A 17,284-nucleotide genomic window follows, 5' to 3' on the forward strand; every position below is an offset into this window, starting at 1 on the left:
CTCTGTCCCTGACAGATCCCAAACAAACTGAACTAGTCATCGTTCCCAACAAACACTGCTGTGTGCTCCTACTCCAGGGCCAGATCTAGAATACAAACATACTTCTGCTAGAAGAGCAGGCCAAGTCTGCAGCCTCTGAGCAGGCTTCCTGGTGGCAGGGATACTGGAGCCCAGAGGGGAAGGTGGGGAAGACAGCGACAACAGGGGAAGGTGGGGAGCCATCTGTGCAAAAGCTCTGCAGAGGGAAAAAGAGCGAAAGTCATCCAAGGAGGACTTTAAAGGCCAATGGTATCTGGGACTCAGGGGGCCACCGGAGACCAGAACAAGCAGGGTTTGGGAGGTGTAGATACAGCTTTGTGGCACCATCAGGCATGTATTTCAGAGGATCCCTCAGGAGCATGGGAGGTGACTGGCTGGGGCAAGGATGCCCATATGAGGCCAGCAAGGGGGGCAGTGCAGTGGTGCAGGCAAGAGATGACAGGAGCTGGGTCTAGGGCAGGAGACACAGGACATGGCAGGGCCGGGTTGTACAGGAGGTGGAGCAAGTGTAGCAGGGAAGGAGAGGTTACCGGCACTGCAGTGAAATGTGGATGAGTGCTTCCCTCTGAGACAGACTTGGGTCAGAGACAGTGAGCTGGGTTTGGGACATATTGACTTTGAATTGTCTTTGAGACATCTAAGTGGAAGGGCAGAGCATTCAGGTGAAAGAGTAAAATGGTGTCTTTTAAGGTATATTTACACATTCAAACTTTTTACCAATTCCTAGTAGCCATGCCACTAGAACCAGCTGGGTGGTACTTAAAATGTGAACAGCCAGCTTGTCACTGTCAATCTATCACCCTCATGGGGGAGCAGTTCACCGTCCCCATGTGGGCAAATCCACTGGGCCCTGGGCAGCTGCCTGGCCCTGCCCTCAGTCCATTACACAGTTCATCAACCCCTGAGACCAATGTGGTCACTTACTGTCTATGTGCTCTTGTCAGGAACTTTCTGTTTGTTTGCACTTTGAATTGCTCTAGCACACAAAACTGTTAGATAAAATTCCATCTGTGGTTAATGGAAAGATCTACTTCAACATTGCATCACTGCTGGAAGGAAACCCGAGCTTTGATTAAACTCTGGGGGCAAAGTCCCATCCTACAAAACAGAATGCCTTCTCTGGTCCTTGCAATCATTTTGCAACTTCTAAACTTTAAAGCACTGAAATGAAGCATCAAACCGAAGCCTCCTATGGCCCTGTAAGGAGCCACCAAGGCTCCCTCTTTACATCTTTATCCTTCCATTTCCATCACCAATCTGGCTGAGATCTGTAGGGAAGGAAAGAGCTGAACCCAAGTCATCATGCTAAAATGTAAGGTCTGGAAGACACAGGCAGCAATGACTAAGTATAAGCCAGCTTGGAACATAATCAGAACAAGTAATTTTAAAAAAATTTGTGAGCCCCTTCAGTGATTGGTCGACGCTTCTGTAATATCCACCCTTCTCCAGACTTTTGGCAAAAGAACAAGTTAAAAACAAATGCTTTCAGTTTGCTTAAATGACAAGCCTTGGAAAAACCCAGCGACCGATAACTGCACACTGAGAACACAGGGGCTGTTCCTCCAAGGCTAGGGCTGAGTAACAAAGCCATCTGAGCAAAATGGCCCTTTTCAAAGATGGCAAGAAAAACATCAAGTAAAGGTAATTAAGAATGCAAGGAAAATGACTGTACCATTCTGGTACAGGATCAGTGCAAAGAAGATGCCTAATAAGTGTGCATGCACACACACGTGCTTAACAAAGTCCTGCTGTTGACCCCCCCTTGAGTTTTGTTTTGCTTTCACAAATGTACATTCTATCTGCTTTTATGTGACATGGGGTGGATTGTAAATTCCATCACTTATCAAAGCACTTTTATACAATAGGGACTGGAGCTAATTAAAATAAAATACCGTCTGCATTTGATTGAACTTTATCCTAAGCCCCATAACATTCATTTCCAGTTTGGTCATTTGAACACAATGGCGGCCTTGCATTCCGAAGTTTCTGAATAATATTAAATCATCTTTCCTTTTGTTAATAATATTAATTACACAGCTCTCCAGATGTGAAGGTATCACAACAATGCTTTGCCAATGTAGGAAAATGTTCCGATGCGCTGCAATAAAAGATAACACTAAATACTTATATAAAACAGCTAATTTCACCAAATATTTAATTGTAATGACTGGGTAGAGTAAATATTAGTCAGACTGACAGCTAATTGATTTGGTTTGCATTAAAGCTAGACAAATTTAAACAGAGGTGTTTCAGTGGCGATTCTGAATTCATAATTCGTTCAGATGTCTGTGTGCTTTCCCCGGGGCTAACCATTTAATTAGAACTGTGAGAAACAATCAGCCAATCCTATGAAAGTTCCAGGAAGGCCTGGGATGCCCAGGCTGTTTACCTTTCTTCCTTTCTCCTTTCTTCTTTACTGGCAGGATGCATTGATAGCAGCCTTGCCAGCAGCTTATTAAGAAGCTCTGTGAAAAGGAGATTTTTACTTGAAAAAATTTAACTGCTATGGTAGCCTTTGCCTAGGAAGTCTCTATCCTTCCTTCTGCTGGCTTCAAGGAGACAACTAATGCCTGGGAATGCTTTACCCTCGGACCCAAACTGAATATAGGACTTTTAACACACCTCAAATGGGTCAATCAAGCAGCTCAGGTGCTGCAGAGAGGAGGCAGGTCCAGGGCATGGTGGCCCTCAAGCCCTCCACAGAGTCTGTCTCTGCTGCCTCAGCCTGCCTTGCTTATGCACGGGTCTTCCACTCCCATCTTCACTGAGGACTCAGCAGCACAGAGACCTGCTGGGAAGCTCTGCATCACTCAGGCACAGGGTCCGGCACTCAGCAGGTGCACCATTCATATTTTTGGAAGGAAGGGATGAGCAGTCAACCTGGGTACCTTTAAAAGTTTTAAAACAGTCACCAACAACAGAGGATGTAGTCAAAACACAGATGAAGTCTCCTATTTCGACTCTGCCTTAGTTCTAGCAATTAAGAATCTGCTTTATTAATTCTTGGAAGGCCTCATGGAAAGAAGACTAAGAAATCCACGGTCCCCGTCTCTTCTCAGAGCATGCCTATGAGAGGGGCTTCCTGCATGCAAACAGCTTGCTTTCGATGTAACTATCCGCGTGGTAGCAATTCAACAACTCAAAAGACTTCAGTTGAAGAATGAGGATGTTTCTTCACAAGGCAGATCAAGCGCTTGCTTAAAGTGAAAGTGTGGAGGGGTGCTGCATCGACCTCTTTTCTAGCTTAGAATTTCCTCCAAGATGACAGATGACAGTCTCTCAGCCTCACAGAACTCACGCTTCCTCCAGGATCAGCCTTTGCACCCTGTACAGAGGCCCCCCGCTGCTCAGTTTTCTACTGATCCACACTTCCCTAAGTGCCTCACTCTTTGGGAACGAACAACTACAATCTGGCTTTTTTCCTAGAGGATTAAATATACTGGCCCCTTTGAAAAACATTCCTTCATGTTCCATGGTGTAAGCACAAGTAGACATAATCTCACCCCCATGTGATGGGGTGAGATGGTGCATGTAAAGTGCCCAAGCACACAGTCATCCCTTAGTAAACAGTTAACTCCTTCCCTTGCTATGAAGGAATAATGGAATTAGCACAATGTTTTATATCTATCTCATTTGACTTATCCGTATCTATCTATCCATCCATTCATCCATCCATCCACCAATAAAACCAATCCAGAAATATACTCAAGACAAGTCTGCCTTTTCACAGCCCAGATCCATGGGTGAGCTCCATGAGGACCACTTCCTCCATGAGGACCAATCAAAACGCTCACCACTCGATGCCCCAGCGAAGGATAATTCAGGCACAGAGCCCAGAGATAGCGCATCTCTCCAACCAATCCCTGCTCAGTCAATATAAAAAGAGCCCTGATTGTCATTGAAGTAGGTGGGTTGGGGCAACACCAAGAACCCATTTTTCCATAAAAACTTTACTGTAAGTGTTTTCTGGAAATAGCTGAAATAGTATTGTGCACCGGTTAGGAAGCCCAAACAAACATCTAGCACATAAATTAACTTTTAAGAGAAGATGATTTCTGTGACCTAAAACTATGATTTACCAATGACCTCCATTCCTTGTTGGGGCTGCTACTGCTTCTCAGGTGAACTTCATTTTCCTTCTCAGCACTCATCGCCCTGTGACATATCACATATCTTTCTATTTCCTGCTTTGTTTTCTGTCAGCCCCGCCGCCAGCTCCACGGGCCCTGGTGTGGACAGAGCCAGCCACGTGGCAGGTATTCCAAAAATACCGAATAATTGAATGCATCAGAGGCTCACTTGGCCATCTTAAATTTTTTTTTTTTTTTTTTTTGAGACGGAGTCTTGCTCTGTAGCCCGGGCTGGAGTGCAGTGGCCGGATCTCAGCTCACTGCAAGCTCCGCCTCCTGGGTTTACGCCATTCTCCTGCCTCAGCCTCCGGAGTAGCTGGGACTACAGGCACCCGCCACCTCGCCCGGCTAGTTTTTTGTATTTTTTTTTGGTAGAGACGGGGTTTCACGGTGTTAGCCAGGATGGTCTCGATCTCCTGACCTCGTGATCCGCCCGTCTCGGCCTCCCAAAGTGCTGGGATTACAGGCTTGAGCCACCGCGCCCGGCCCTTAAATTTTTAATCTTGATAAATATCTGTTGATTGGTATTTGTCAAACCTTAATTTCAAGTCTATGCAGAAAGGAAATATAATTAACCACCCAATAAATATGGATTATATTACAATTTAAAATGTTAGCTTCTTTTCAAATCACACTTGTTTTAATCCTGAAGATCATGTGAATCTTTGAGGAAAAAAAGTCGGTTTTCAAATTCATAGTAACCATTAACATCCATGTTATGGCAACCACAAATACATCCACCTGCCTGATCTCTAATTTCATTATTAAAATACTTGCTTGAATTGCTTAGAGTTTTTGTTTTATGGGTAAGATTCATATATGTATCTCCTGTAATTATTGTATTTTGTTGATTTTAGAATGCTGAGAGATCTTCACTCACATGATTGAGTTCAGATGGTCTGATATGTAGCTACACCTGTCTTGTTGTAGTTAAAGTGAATGTGGAAAACTCATGTCTATCCAGAATCACATTAAAATCCAGACTCTGCCATTTTTAGGACCGTAGACCCAAACCCTCCAGCCCTTAGGAAAGCATTCTGACCATCTGTACCTGGGGGTCCATTCTGAGGAAGGTGTGAGGGCCTCTGCTACTCAAGGTCGATCTTTTAAAGGTTTTGCTGTGATAAAAATGGTAGTAATCTTCCAGGTTTCCAATCTGCAAGACAAGAAGCAGAATACCATCAATTAATAGTCTCACGAACAGCTTCCAAAATCTTCCACCCCACAAGAATCTCCCCCTTGTCTGAAGGGCTCATTCTCCCAGGGGAAACATACCCTCCACCGCACTGCTCCTCATATCTCTGGCATGTATGCAGTGTTTATAAACATGAAGGTGGATTTAGACACTCATTTTTAGATAAACAACACTAAGTCATATTTCCCATAGAGCACATACTCCACCACATCTCACGGTAAATTAATATCATTTAAAGTTTGGATTATCGTGGCCAAGTGTTTCAGACAGAAATGAATGTTCGTTTAGAGCCAAGCATCCCTGAAGTAGCTAAGTTGGTGTCAAGTCAGGTCTACACCAAAACATTCATTTATAAACAAATTCCATCCTCTCCACCCCATGGGTAAACTGAAATATCGAAGAATGAACACTCACTCTCAAGTGCAATGGGACAGCCAAAGAAAACACGTGGATCCATCTGCTTGGGGATTGTGAAAGGGTCAGACGAGAACATCTAAACCCCTGAGGTGTCCCAATTTTCTGCCAGGGGCAGTTTGTCAGGACAGATTTCAGCTTGAGGACAGGATGGAACCAACAGCAGCCCTGTGGCCCAGCCCCTGACCTTCAAGAAGGGCTGGCCCTCACTGTAGCACCAGCTCACCTTCATGTCTGACCAGGCTTGAGCATGGGGACATTATTATCGGAAGCCTGCTTCTTGGCTGTAGAGAGGTGCTAGTTGATCACCATCCTCCAAAAATGATTTTAAAATCAAGATGGACTGAATATCATATAGACTCTCAAGTTGATCTTCCCAGGCTAAACCATCCTAGTTTCTTTTCCAGCTTGATTAAAGGGTAAATTTAAGACTAATGGTCCTCTACGGCAGTTCTATATGATGATTACAAACATGGGTTTTGAGTCAGAACAATTTGGTCCAAACCCTCCCTACCTATCCACCAAGATTAGCCACGTGACCTTGGGCAAGGATATTTGACTCACGGGAATCTCAATTCCTTATGTGTAAAATGAGGATAAAGGTACTTACCTTTAAAAGTTAAGTAGGACTAAAGTCTACCCGACTCACAACTCCTTGGCTGCTCCCACCTCATACATAGCCATTTAGTCTGCTATGGTCTGACCTCAACAGAGTTGACTGGCCCAGGGGGAGACCTGGAGGGACTTGGATACTGTGAGTGGCCATTTTCACATCTTTGCACAAGAAGATAAGGCAGGAGTGCAAGAGAAAGCCTCCGAGCCCCTTTACTACCCTTCAGTTCTCCTTTACAGCAATCCTGGTAGCCTGGGTGTCTCCTGTTCTTGGGTTTAGGAGACACCACTTTGTTCTGAAATAAAGAACTCCCTTTTCTACTTCAGCTTGCTCCAGTGTGTTTCTGTTGCTTACAACCATAGAATATCAAATACTAAGATAGTCATGAGGAATAAATAAGAATCACCTATATAGAGCCTAGTTTAGTGCCTAGAACCTAGTGGGCATTCAACAAATGCTGGTGGTCCTGGGAGCTCTCTCTCTGGCTCCTCCACTCCCCTCTCTGGGTCTGGGATGCTTTAGATTTTAGCCAAATCCAGGTCTGCATCTAATTTGACCCCTTCCCTCTGGGTGACCTGGGCTTACCCTCTCTGTTTCCTTATGAGACTAACAACCACCACCCTGAAGGGTTGCTCCAAAATTTGAATGAGATAGGTATGTGTGAAAGAGCTAGCTGAGACCCAACAGGTAGGTAGTAAGTGCTCGATACACTGTTTCCTGCAATTCTGATTCTCACGTTTTTCTGCCATCATAAACCTCATTATTTCTGCCCTATTTTTCTCACAAGCACTTTTATTTTTCTTCCTACATATAAGTCACCTTGCTCACTTCTTCAACAAAGTTAATTGCCACATGTGTCAAAAGGCTGCTCCTCACCCACTAGAGCTGTTATTTAGCAACAGAGGCAATCATGAAGTCTCAACTTGCAGCAGTGTTTAATCAACATGTTTGCTTATAAGCTGCCACCAACCCTGGGAGATATTACATAACTTTTGGTCTTTTAACTCTGGGCATTCAAGTCAATTCCGTCAGGGACATGGAGAAACTAAGAGTTGAATAAAACTTGCTGGCAAAGAAGCAGACTAATTACAGAACTGTTGACTCTTAGCAGGCCCATGTCAGGGTAGCCCTGGAAGCCATTCAGGGCAGCACCTGGCCTTTGAACGGCTAAGCCAGGCTTGGGGCAGCCACCTTTCCCCTCAAAGGCCAGTCCCAAAGCCATCCAGCCCCCGCCCCGGGGCAGCCATGACCATCCTTTGCAAAGGCCCCAGGGTCTGGGCTGATGTGAACTGTTCTCCATGAACGATCCAGGAAAGGCACAGACAGTCCCCAGAAAGCTGACCAGGCCAACCACCTCTGGAGGCAGCAGTGGCCAGAACTCCATTTGTTTGGACACTTATATCCTGCCTAGCATGAGAGCTGGGGGGATGGGGAGGGATGCTCCCACTGCAGGGGAGAAGGGGACACCAGCCAAGGCTGCTCTTGCAAAGCCAGCTGCAGAAGAAGCTGGAATCATACAACATTTGTCCTTTGTGACTGGCTTATGTCATTCAGCATAATGTCCTCAAGTTTCATCAGTGTTGTACCATGTGTCAGAATTTCCTTCCTTTTTAAGGCTGACTAATCTTCCATTATCTGCATACCTCACATTTTGTTTATTCATTCATCTATTGATGGACATTTGGATTACTCCCACTTCTTGGCTACTGTGAATAATGCTGCTGTGTACAAATATCTGTTCATGTCCCTGCTTTCAATTCTTTTGGGTATATATCCACCTACTGTTTTTTGATAAATTTTCTTGGAACATAGCCACACCCACCCTTTCCCTGCTGTTCATGGCTGCCTTCCTACTACAATAGCAGAGTCGAGTAGTTGCAACAGAGATCCTAGAGCCCACGAGGATAAAATAGTTCATATGTGAACTTTGAAAAAGAAAAGGTTGCCAGCCTGTGATGTACAGCATTTGCTGCTGAGAGTATCTGGGGAGTTCACCAAAGTCTCTGATGTCAAGCATGGGTTCTCTAGGTTGGGAAGTGGTGGTCCATACACTGAGTGACTCTGCTGATAAACAGGTGTGGCTGCAAGCCTAGATCTTCAGCATCTCATTGAGTCTCTGAGCCGTGCTTTTTCCATAAACCTCCTGTCAGATGCTCCAAGAGGCCCCATCCTTCTGTCTGACTCATGTGATCCTGCCCTCTGCTCTCCCCTCGAAACATGAGGCATCAGGTCAGGAGCGTGAGGTTTTCATCATGGGCAAAACCAGTGAAAGAATCAAGGGTGACACAGCAGGAGGCAGGGGCAGCTGCCCAGGAACACAGGCCCATTGAAAGTCTCCTCAGCCCGGATGATGCTGCATTTATGATACAGCCATCGCTGTCTCTCCTCCTCCCCACCCACCTAAGCCCTTCTAGGCTTCTCACCTGACCTACCACAGCAGGGTCCACCCCAGGTATGAGGAGGTCCTGCCCCTCCCCAATGAGGGAGGCTGTTCCTTCACAACTCTGGGTGCCTTCATGGGGAAGGGGGACAGGATTCGAGGCTGTGAGGCCCCCAGGCTCACACAGGGTCACCTGCGGGGATGTGGCCACTGGCCTGGTTCAACATGAAGGACACCTGGCTGCCCTCTGGCCCTGACTCACAGATTAGGGTGTGAGAAGGACCCACAGAGATGTCCTCATTTCACAGATGAGTAGACTGAGGCCCAGGGAGGTTAAGACTATGTCACACTGTGGGGCTCCCAGTTCCTAAACCAGTAGCCTCCCCATTCTGCTCACAGACAAGCAGGTGACAAAATGTGATACTAAATGACATATAGATACACAAGTAGGGTTTAAAATGATTGCCACACTTTCAGGACCTCTTCAGGGTCAAATGGACAGGGCTGGACTCAGGAAGGGGGCAGCCTAAAGACAAAATTCCAAATAATCTTCCAGGGAAAGTGAGGTTCTTTTTTTATCTGGCATTTGCCCTGATGGCAGGTGTTCCACCCTGCTCAGCAGCCTGGACATCCTGGGTGGCTGCTGCTTGGCTGTGGCCTCGGACACTGTCCACACCAGGCGCTGGCTCTGCTCCTGTGCTCACAGCTAATTGACTATGCACCACTTCTCCAGCCAGTGCCTGAGCAGCTGCCTTTATAATCAGGAGTGGTGGCTTCCACAGATTGTCACTATTGGAGGGTCCTGGCAGCCTCCTCCTTCCCTTGATTATAGATGAGAGGCGCTGCCTCCACCATCCCAGGCTACTTCCCAGTCCTGCTCAGCCCCGTGTCCTCCCCTGACCTCCACCTGCTCTTCATCAATGAATCTGACTGCTAGTCTGCAAGGCATTGTTTTTTTAATGTCATAACATGAAATTTAAATATGTTCTTGTTCTCTTTCGTGCCCATGATATATTCACAATGAATTAATTAGAGCCCGTCTCGTGCACCATTCAAGAAAATAAACAATTTGCTGAATACAGGATGCTCATGTTTCTTTACTCAACATTGATAGGTGATTACATGCATTACTTGATAAAACTGGTAACATCGTTAAAACATCATTACAAACCTTGCTAAATGTTCTTGACCAGAACAATGGGAGAAATGAGATCAAAGAACTCACAGTGAAGAGAGTTTAATGTAGTGTAATCCTCTTTAACAAGATGATCTGACATTTAAGAAAACATAGGTAATATGTGTACATGACACAAAATATGGAAGGTACAAAAGGGTACAGAGTTAGTAGGGAACAGCAATCCCCCCCTCCTTCACCGGTCCCCCAGCCAGGGTTCCTCACTGTTGCTGAGTGCTTCTGGCTCATTACAAGAGCAGCTGATGCTTGCCGGGCACACGCCCCACTTCAGGCAGCAAGCTTGGAGTGCAGATGAATGAATAAGTTTGATTTTCATAACAACTGTAAGGGGTAGATGTTATGACTGTCCTCATCTTACATATGGGGAAACTGAGGCACAGAGCAGTGAAATTGTTCAAGATTCATTTAGTCAATGAATAGTCAGGATTCTTCACTGTTGAACCTTCTGCCTCTTGGCACAGTTAAGACTGTTATTTGCCATGGGGGACTTCAGGCACCTTGGTCCTTGTCCTTTGCAGCAGGTTCTTTCCCAGAGAACCAGTACCCTCAGCATGTGTGCACTTTCCTTCATTTCAATAAGGAAGTCATGGGAGATCTATATTACGTTTCATGTACACATTATTCCATTATGTCCGTAAATGAGTATGTGTGCATGTGTGGATGTATAGAACGTGTGAGTGTTGTACACACGTGTACACATATGCAGATGTGTGTGTGTGCGCGTATGTATATGGATGTGCAAGTGTTTGTATACAGATGTATATATATGTATACAGTCATGCCTCGGCATCAGTGAGGGACTGGTTCCAGGCCACCCTGCAGATACCAAAAATTGACAGACGCTCAAGTCTCTGATATAAAATGGCATCATATTTGCATACAACCTACACACATTCTCCAATACTTTAAATCATCTTTAGTCTACTTATAATACCTAATACAATGTAAATGCTATGGAAATAGTTGTTATACTATATTGCTTAGGGAAAAATGACAAGAAAATAGTTTATACATCCACCATACATTTTTTTTCATGTTTTTGACCTGAGGTTGGTTGAATGTATAGATGTGGAACCCATGAATAAAGAGAGCCAACTGCATATGTATTCAGGGGTGTGTGTGTGTGTGTGTTTGTGTATATACATGTGTATATACATATCCAGGTGTGTGTGTTTATGTAAGGTTCATAAACAAATGACTGTGAAACATACCAGGTGAGTCCTTGGTTTTCCCACAGTTCTCACATCCAAGTGAGCATCCTGGGGCCACTGCCGGGTTGCCCTAACTCAGAACCCCAGATCTCTGGCTCACCACCTTGGTACCTGTCAGATTCACCCGAGTAGCCTAAGCAACCCCATGTGGGTGTGGGCTTGGCTCCAGATGGATGCTCTGGTTCCAGAAGTCTGAACAGCCACTGGGCAGGTGGGTTCTGAAACTCCCCCACGAGAGAAGCTGAGCTGTATCCAGGAACTGTATCAGATACCGAGAAGGCAGGCCCAGAAGGCTGTTTCTTCATTTCCTGCCAGCCAATCCCGGGTCCTTCCAGGCTCAGCTCAGCATCATCTCCTCTGGGGAGCCTCTCCCGCCCAAGTGGGTTCTAAGCACGTTGCCCCATAATGGCTGAGTCCTCCAGGGGCTGGGCCAGATCCGCACCATCTTTATCCACTGGCTCCTGGCAGGACCCCTAGGTCAGCACATAACTTCCACCACACTAGAGCAGAATCAACAACACTGTGCACCCTCACCATCCTGCACCCCAAACCTTTCCTCTTGAGGCATTCCTTGTCTTGGTAAAAGCTACCACCAAACCTTCCCAAAGTGGGCTCTTACATGGCTCCCAAACCCGCTCCCCGCGTCGCACCAGCCCTACTGCAGGCAGCCCCATCCCTCTGCTTGGACCCTTGCTGGCCTCTTAGTCTCTCCTGTACCACTGCACTGACATTCCCACCCTGATTCCTTCTTGTCTCAGAGGGTACATGACCAGCCAGGACCCCTCTCCAGCCACAGGCCTGGCCCTGCCCACACTGTCCTCTTTCGTCCAGTGTAAGAGGCCCTGCCCTCACTCACTGTTTCATGTTCCTGTGCTTGCTCAAGTCCCCTCACACCTACAAGACTAACTCCTACTCTGCTTTTAACCATCACCTCGGCTGTCACTGACTCCAGGAAGCCCTCCCAGACCCCCAGGCCCTGTCTGCCCAGACATGGCTATCACACCCTTCATCCTCCCTCCCTCCACCATAAGCCTTCAAGAGCAGGAGCTACATTGTCTGTCAATCCTTGGGGCCTGGTTGTGTCTGGGACACAGAGGAGCTTGAAATCTGCCTGGTGAAACGAACAGACTTCTGTCTCCAAATGACACTGGGAGGATACACAGCAGGTCTCCCCCCATCCCACCTGTGTCCAGCTGTCCAGTGAGGCCCCACGTCCAGAGGTGGGGTGAACGTGCCCCCAGTGCCCTCTGGCCCAGGCTCTGCTATCCTGTCTTTAAGCTCTCTCTCAGTCCCTGTCCCAGGACAGCACTGAGGTTGAGAGGAGGCTAAGGAACCAGGCAGACCATCTGCCGGCTGTATGGTCTGGGCAAGACCCCCACTGGCCTCTCTGATCTGAGGACTTGAGGCAGGCAAGGCCTTCAACTGGCACTCCCTTCAACTGGCCAGTGCCCTTCATTCATGGCATGCACCAGCCATGAGAAGAACTCTTGGGCACAGGTGTGGACGAGCAAAAGCGGCTTGTAGGGTCACATAAAGGAGGGGTAGGAACCCGCACGAGAGGACAGGCCTGGCCTGAGGTTTACAGAAAGGGCCTCCCCCATCATGTCTTTTCTTTAAATGCGAGTGTAGCTGGCTTCAAACAAGATCTCAGTGGGTGCTGCAAGCTCGCTTTCACTCTGCCAGAAAAGACTTAATGTTTTTTGAAGATCCTGAGGCATGGAGGAGGAAAGCCCAATCTACTCTAGTATGTTTAATTTGCAGCAAAGTCATCGAGAAGCATGCCGAATCTACCCCAAATGACATCAAATAGTTCCAAAGGTCCATCCGCCCACTCAGCTCTCCAACGGACGTGACTGCAGACACAGGTGCAGTTCGTAGCCCTTGAGCAGGCTGCATTGTTGGTGGGGATGGGCTGGCTAAGTGCATACTTTGGTAAGTCTGCAAAAACCCCACCCCACCTCCCCAGGCCAGCCCAGTCAAACCCTGCCACACAGGAACAGCTGATAAGCAGCCACGGAATGTCTCAATTCAAGGCCTCAGTGATGAATGGACTGTAGATGAGGCTTCTGACTTTGCAAAAAAAAAAAAACAAAACAAAAAAAAACTGTACTTTATCACTCCCAAAGCCTGCCCTTGGCTGGAAACAGATGTTCCAAGCCCCGTCCGCTCTGCAGCTGCAGCGTGCCTGCTTCCGGAGCTGCTTGTCTGTCTTCAGGGCCGGCATCTGCCGAGGGCCTTGGCTTTGTGGAAAGAGTCTATGTCTAAAAGTCATGGTCGTCTGAGTTCAGTTATATAATGTTATTGATCCCAGTTGGTTCGCTTAAGAAAAACACAACTAATTAGACTCTATAAAAACCTACACACTAAATTAATTCCGTATTGCTCTAGTGACTTCCGCCTGAAAAAAACGTTATAAATATAGATGACCACTGGACCTATATTTAGCCAGCACTGGGTTACCTGGCATTTATAATTAAGGAAGTCCAGAGAGAGAGAGAATGGACATTTTGTTGTTATTTCTTAAAGCGTTTTTTAAAAACTGCTTCCCATTTCAGTCACATATACACATAGCAACATTCTGTTATTGCAATAATTACAATCCTGACCCAAGTTAAGATGATTGCACAATTTCCCAGTCTCCTAAAATTACTTTCTTCAACACATATCCACCCAAACTATGCAATTAAGCTGCTCAACATCCTAAAAATTCCTGAGAAATCATTAATTTTTACTTAGCAAACTTCATTTTTCTCTTCCCTTAAGTCGCCAAACCAAATGGTCTGGCTTCGGATGAGAACCCTTAATTTCTACATGTGGCCTCAGCCTATATTTTCAATGTCTACAAAGAGCTACCTGAAAAAACTCTACAATCCTTACTTTGAATATCTCCATTTTAAATCATTTCCTGGTCAAAGGTTTCTTTATGACCGTCTAGAATTAGTTGTTTTACCAGATTCCTAAATCCAATGCCTCTTGAGTATTCATTTTTGTTTGGTTTTGTTTTAATTTAAAAATAAACTGTAAAACTCTTCTTTTTCCTGAAAAATTCCATTCTAAAGCCATCATATGGGGAAGAACATAGTGTGTGCGGGGTAGGAAGATCTGGGGTGGCCTGGAACAAGGCATGGCTGGAACCCAGAAGGTAAGGAGGGAGCCCACACTGGGGAAAGTGGAATCGGAGCCCATGGGGCCTATGGGTGGGAACAGGCTACTCTAGATGTAGATAGATAACCAGGGTGTCTGCTGGATAACCAGGGTGTCCGCTCAGGGAAAGTGAAGACAGGACATGGCACATTGGTTACCCACAGGGGACGGACGGAACATGTTACTACATTAGGGGCCATTGCAATTGGTAAGAGACCAATGGTAATTCCCTGGTGTCTGTGGCTGCACTGCACAGTTCTGCAGAGACAGTCCTTGTTTATGCGAAGGACAAACTGGAGCACTGGGGCTGATGGGGCCGGGGTCACTAGTTTCTCCGCACTGGGTCAGACCAGCTTTGCCCTGTGCATTCAATTTTTCTGTAAGTCTGTGATAGTTTCAAAAAACTGTAAAAGAAATTTTTAATTGTAATAAAACAAGGTAATCAGACCTTTTAGCCCCTTTCCCAAATAAAGCTTAAAGAACGTATGGTCTAAACTGAAGACAAAAGCTCTTTCATGCTGAGAAGCAGTGACAGACTGCTTCTCAGAGCTGCACCATTCCTTCCTCCCATCAAAGCAGGGCCCATGGGATCCAGGAATTATTTTGTAAAACAGACAGAAAGAAAATGAGGTGTATTTCAAGGGCAGGTGACCTCTGGGGTAGGGAGGCTGCTTGAGGCCTGGCCCTGCCCCATGTTCCCAGGGCCCATACTTCACCCCCAGGCAGAGCATATGCCCCTGCTCCCCGCAGGCTGCCCCTGTGCAGCTGGTGTGTTAGTAGGAATGGATCTGAGCCACATCTCCCTGCTGCCCGCTAACTTCCCTGTGCCATGTATGGTCTCTCTAGTTGGGTGAGGTACCCCCGATGCCATCAGGGCCCAGCCTGGGACCCCACAGTAGGGAAGAGGTGAGTCTGTGGAGACTCCAGGAACCCAGAAGTACAAGATCTCCTGAACTCCTCCAGAGAAGCCAGCATTCAGATCTGACATGCGCTCTCCCGAGTTTTTAATAATGGCAACTCATTGTACATGTTACCACTACTCTGTAGCCTGCCTAAAACACGCCTGCAGGGTACAGGCAGCCTGTCGTCCTAGAAAGTGGGGATGGAGACATTTGGTTCAGCTTTTCCCAACTTGAGGAGGCCCACTGTTTACTTTTTTCTTTCTGAATATGCGAGAAGTAGGGGGTGCCTTATCCTCAAGAAAGTCTGATCTAGAGAATTCGCCAGGGGAGAGAGGCTCCGGTATAAGTCCACGTCTGCTCTTAGCACAGAGCAGCTCTGCTCCTGAAGAGTGGACTGTGTCTGTGACCTTGAGCACCAATGGCTGTGCACAGCACACCTGGGCAGTCTGCTTACATCATGGATCAGAGAACAAAGCTACACTGAGCACCCAAGGCAGTCAGGGGGAGCCCATCTGGCTCCTGCCAGTCCCCGTCCTGGGCTCCCCAGAAAGAAGGGTCAGTGCTGGGCTGCAGCTCACGGCTACTTAACCAAGGAAGGTCATGTTGGAGGAGGCTACAAGCTTTTTTAAAATAAGATTTTGTCTTTATGAAATAAATGTTGGAAATTCAAATTTTTAATATCTAAAACACCATCACTTGAGAGCAGTTATCCCAAGGGAAATCAAAAGGAATTTTAGAAAAACTAATCTTCAAATTTTTCACTTAAAAATATATACTCCCTGTGGCTGAAAGATGTGAAAACAGGGTTCTGAACAGATAGCTGCATACCCGTGTTCATAGTAGCATTTTCCACAAAAGCCAAGGGGTGGGAGTGACCCAGGTGTCTGTGACTGGTTGAGTGGATTAACAAAACCTGGCATGGACACACAATGGAATATGGTTCAGCCTAAAAAAGGGAGGAAACTCTGGTGCGTGCTACAACACAGATGAGCCTTGAGGACACCATGCTCAGTGAAATGTGCCAGGCACTAAAGACGCATACTGAATGATTCTCCCTGTTTGCGGTACCTGGAATGGTCACATTCATAGAGACAGAATGCAGATGCCAGCGGCTGTGGGGGAGCGAGGAGTGGGGAGTTGGTGTGTAAAGGGTACAGAGTTTCAGGCTGGGCACGGTGGCTTCTGCATGTAATTCCAGCACTTTGGGAGGCCGAGGCGGGCAGATCACCTGAGGTCAGGAGTTCGAGACCAGCCTGGCCAACATGGTGAAACCCCGCCTCTACTAAAAATACAAAAATTAGCCAGGAATGGAGGCGTGCGCCTGTAATCCCACCTATTCGGGAGGCTAAGGCAGGAGAATTGCTTGAACCTGGGAGGTGGGGGTTGCAGTGAGCCAAGATCATACCACTGCACTCCAGCTTGGGCAACAGAGTGAGACTCCATCTCAAAAAATGAATGAATGAATGAATGAATGAATAAATAAATAAATAAGTACAGAGTTTCAGTCTGAGAAAATGAAAAAGTTCTGGAGATGGACAGTGGTGATGGTTGCGTAACAATGTGAACATACTAAATGCCTCAAACTATACACTTACAAACAGATAAGATGACATATTTTCTATTATGTGTATTTGACAATAGCAAACAAACAAACAAACAAAAAACCGTACTCTGCATTCTGTCCCCACCTTTCCTACCTCTCTTGTGTCACTCAGGATGCTGGGACCATGGCTCCAGTGTGCCAGCAGCATCTGGAGGCCTGACAGGGAGAAGGCATAGCCAACTCCAAGGCATAGCCAAGCATAGCAGTGCTGCCCAGCTGTGATTATTAACAGCTCTTAGCTCCAGGCAGCGCTTCCCATCCTTGGCCCCTCTCTATTGTGTGGTTTCCCTTAAAGAGAACAAGGACACAGGAAGGAGGTGGCAATGATCTCAGGGACAGCCAGAGTCACCTGACCGGGACTGACAGTCATGGGTGGTGAGAGTGTCAGCCAAATACCATGCAAGCTCAGCTTCCTTTTATCATGGAGCCTATCCCAAGTGATGGCTTCGAAGACCTGC

General features: G+C 46.6%; 2 protein-coding genes across 17 annotated transcripts in view; both read right to left on the bottom strand.

Annotated features, from left to right (window-relative positions):
* SELENOS (selenoprotein S) overlaps positions 1-17,284 on the bottom strand; it is a 219,340-nt gene that overhangs the window by 166,557 nt on the left and 35,499 nt on the right. The gene's annotated exons all lie outside the window — the stretch shown is intronic.
* The window catches only part of PCSK6 (proprotein convertase subtilisin/kexin type 6), a 191,290-nt gene that overhangs the window by 138,710 nt on the left and 35,296 nt on the right, over positions 1-17,284 (bottom strand). For all 16 annotated transcript variants that reach the window (XR_012415496.1, XR_012415495.1, XR_012415497.1 and 13 more), the window contains exon 2: positions 5,221-5,325. Coding sequence is in view for 9 of the 16 variants with exons in the window: in XM_045396062.3 (XP_045251997.2) it covers positions 5,221-5,325 (105 nt within the window). In the remaining 7 variants the exon portion in view is untranslated. The remainder of the gene's footprint in view (positions 1-5,220; positions 5,326-17,284) is intronic.

The sequence above is a fragment of the Macaca fascicularis genome, chromosome 7, assembly GCF_037993035.2.
Source record: "Macaca fascicularis isolate 582-1 chromosome 7, T2T-MFA8v1.1".
Lineage (NCBI taxonomy): Eukaryota > Metazoa > Chordata > Mammalia > Primates > Cercopithecidae > Macaca > Macaca fascicularis.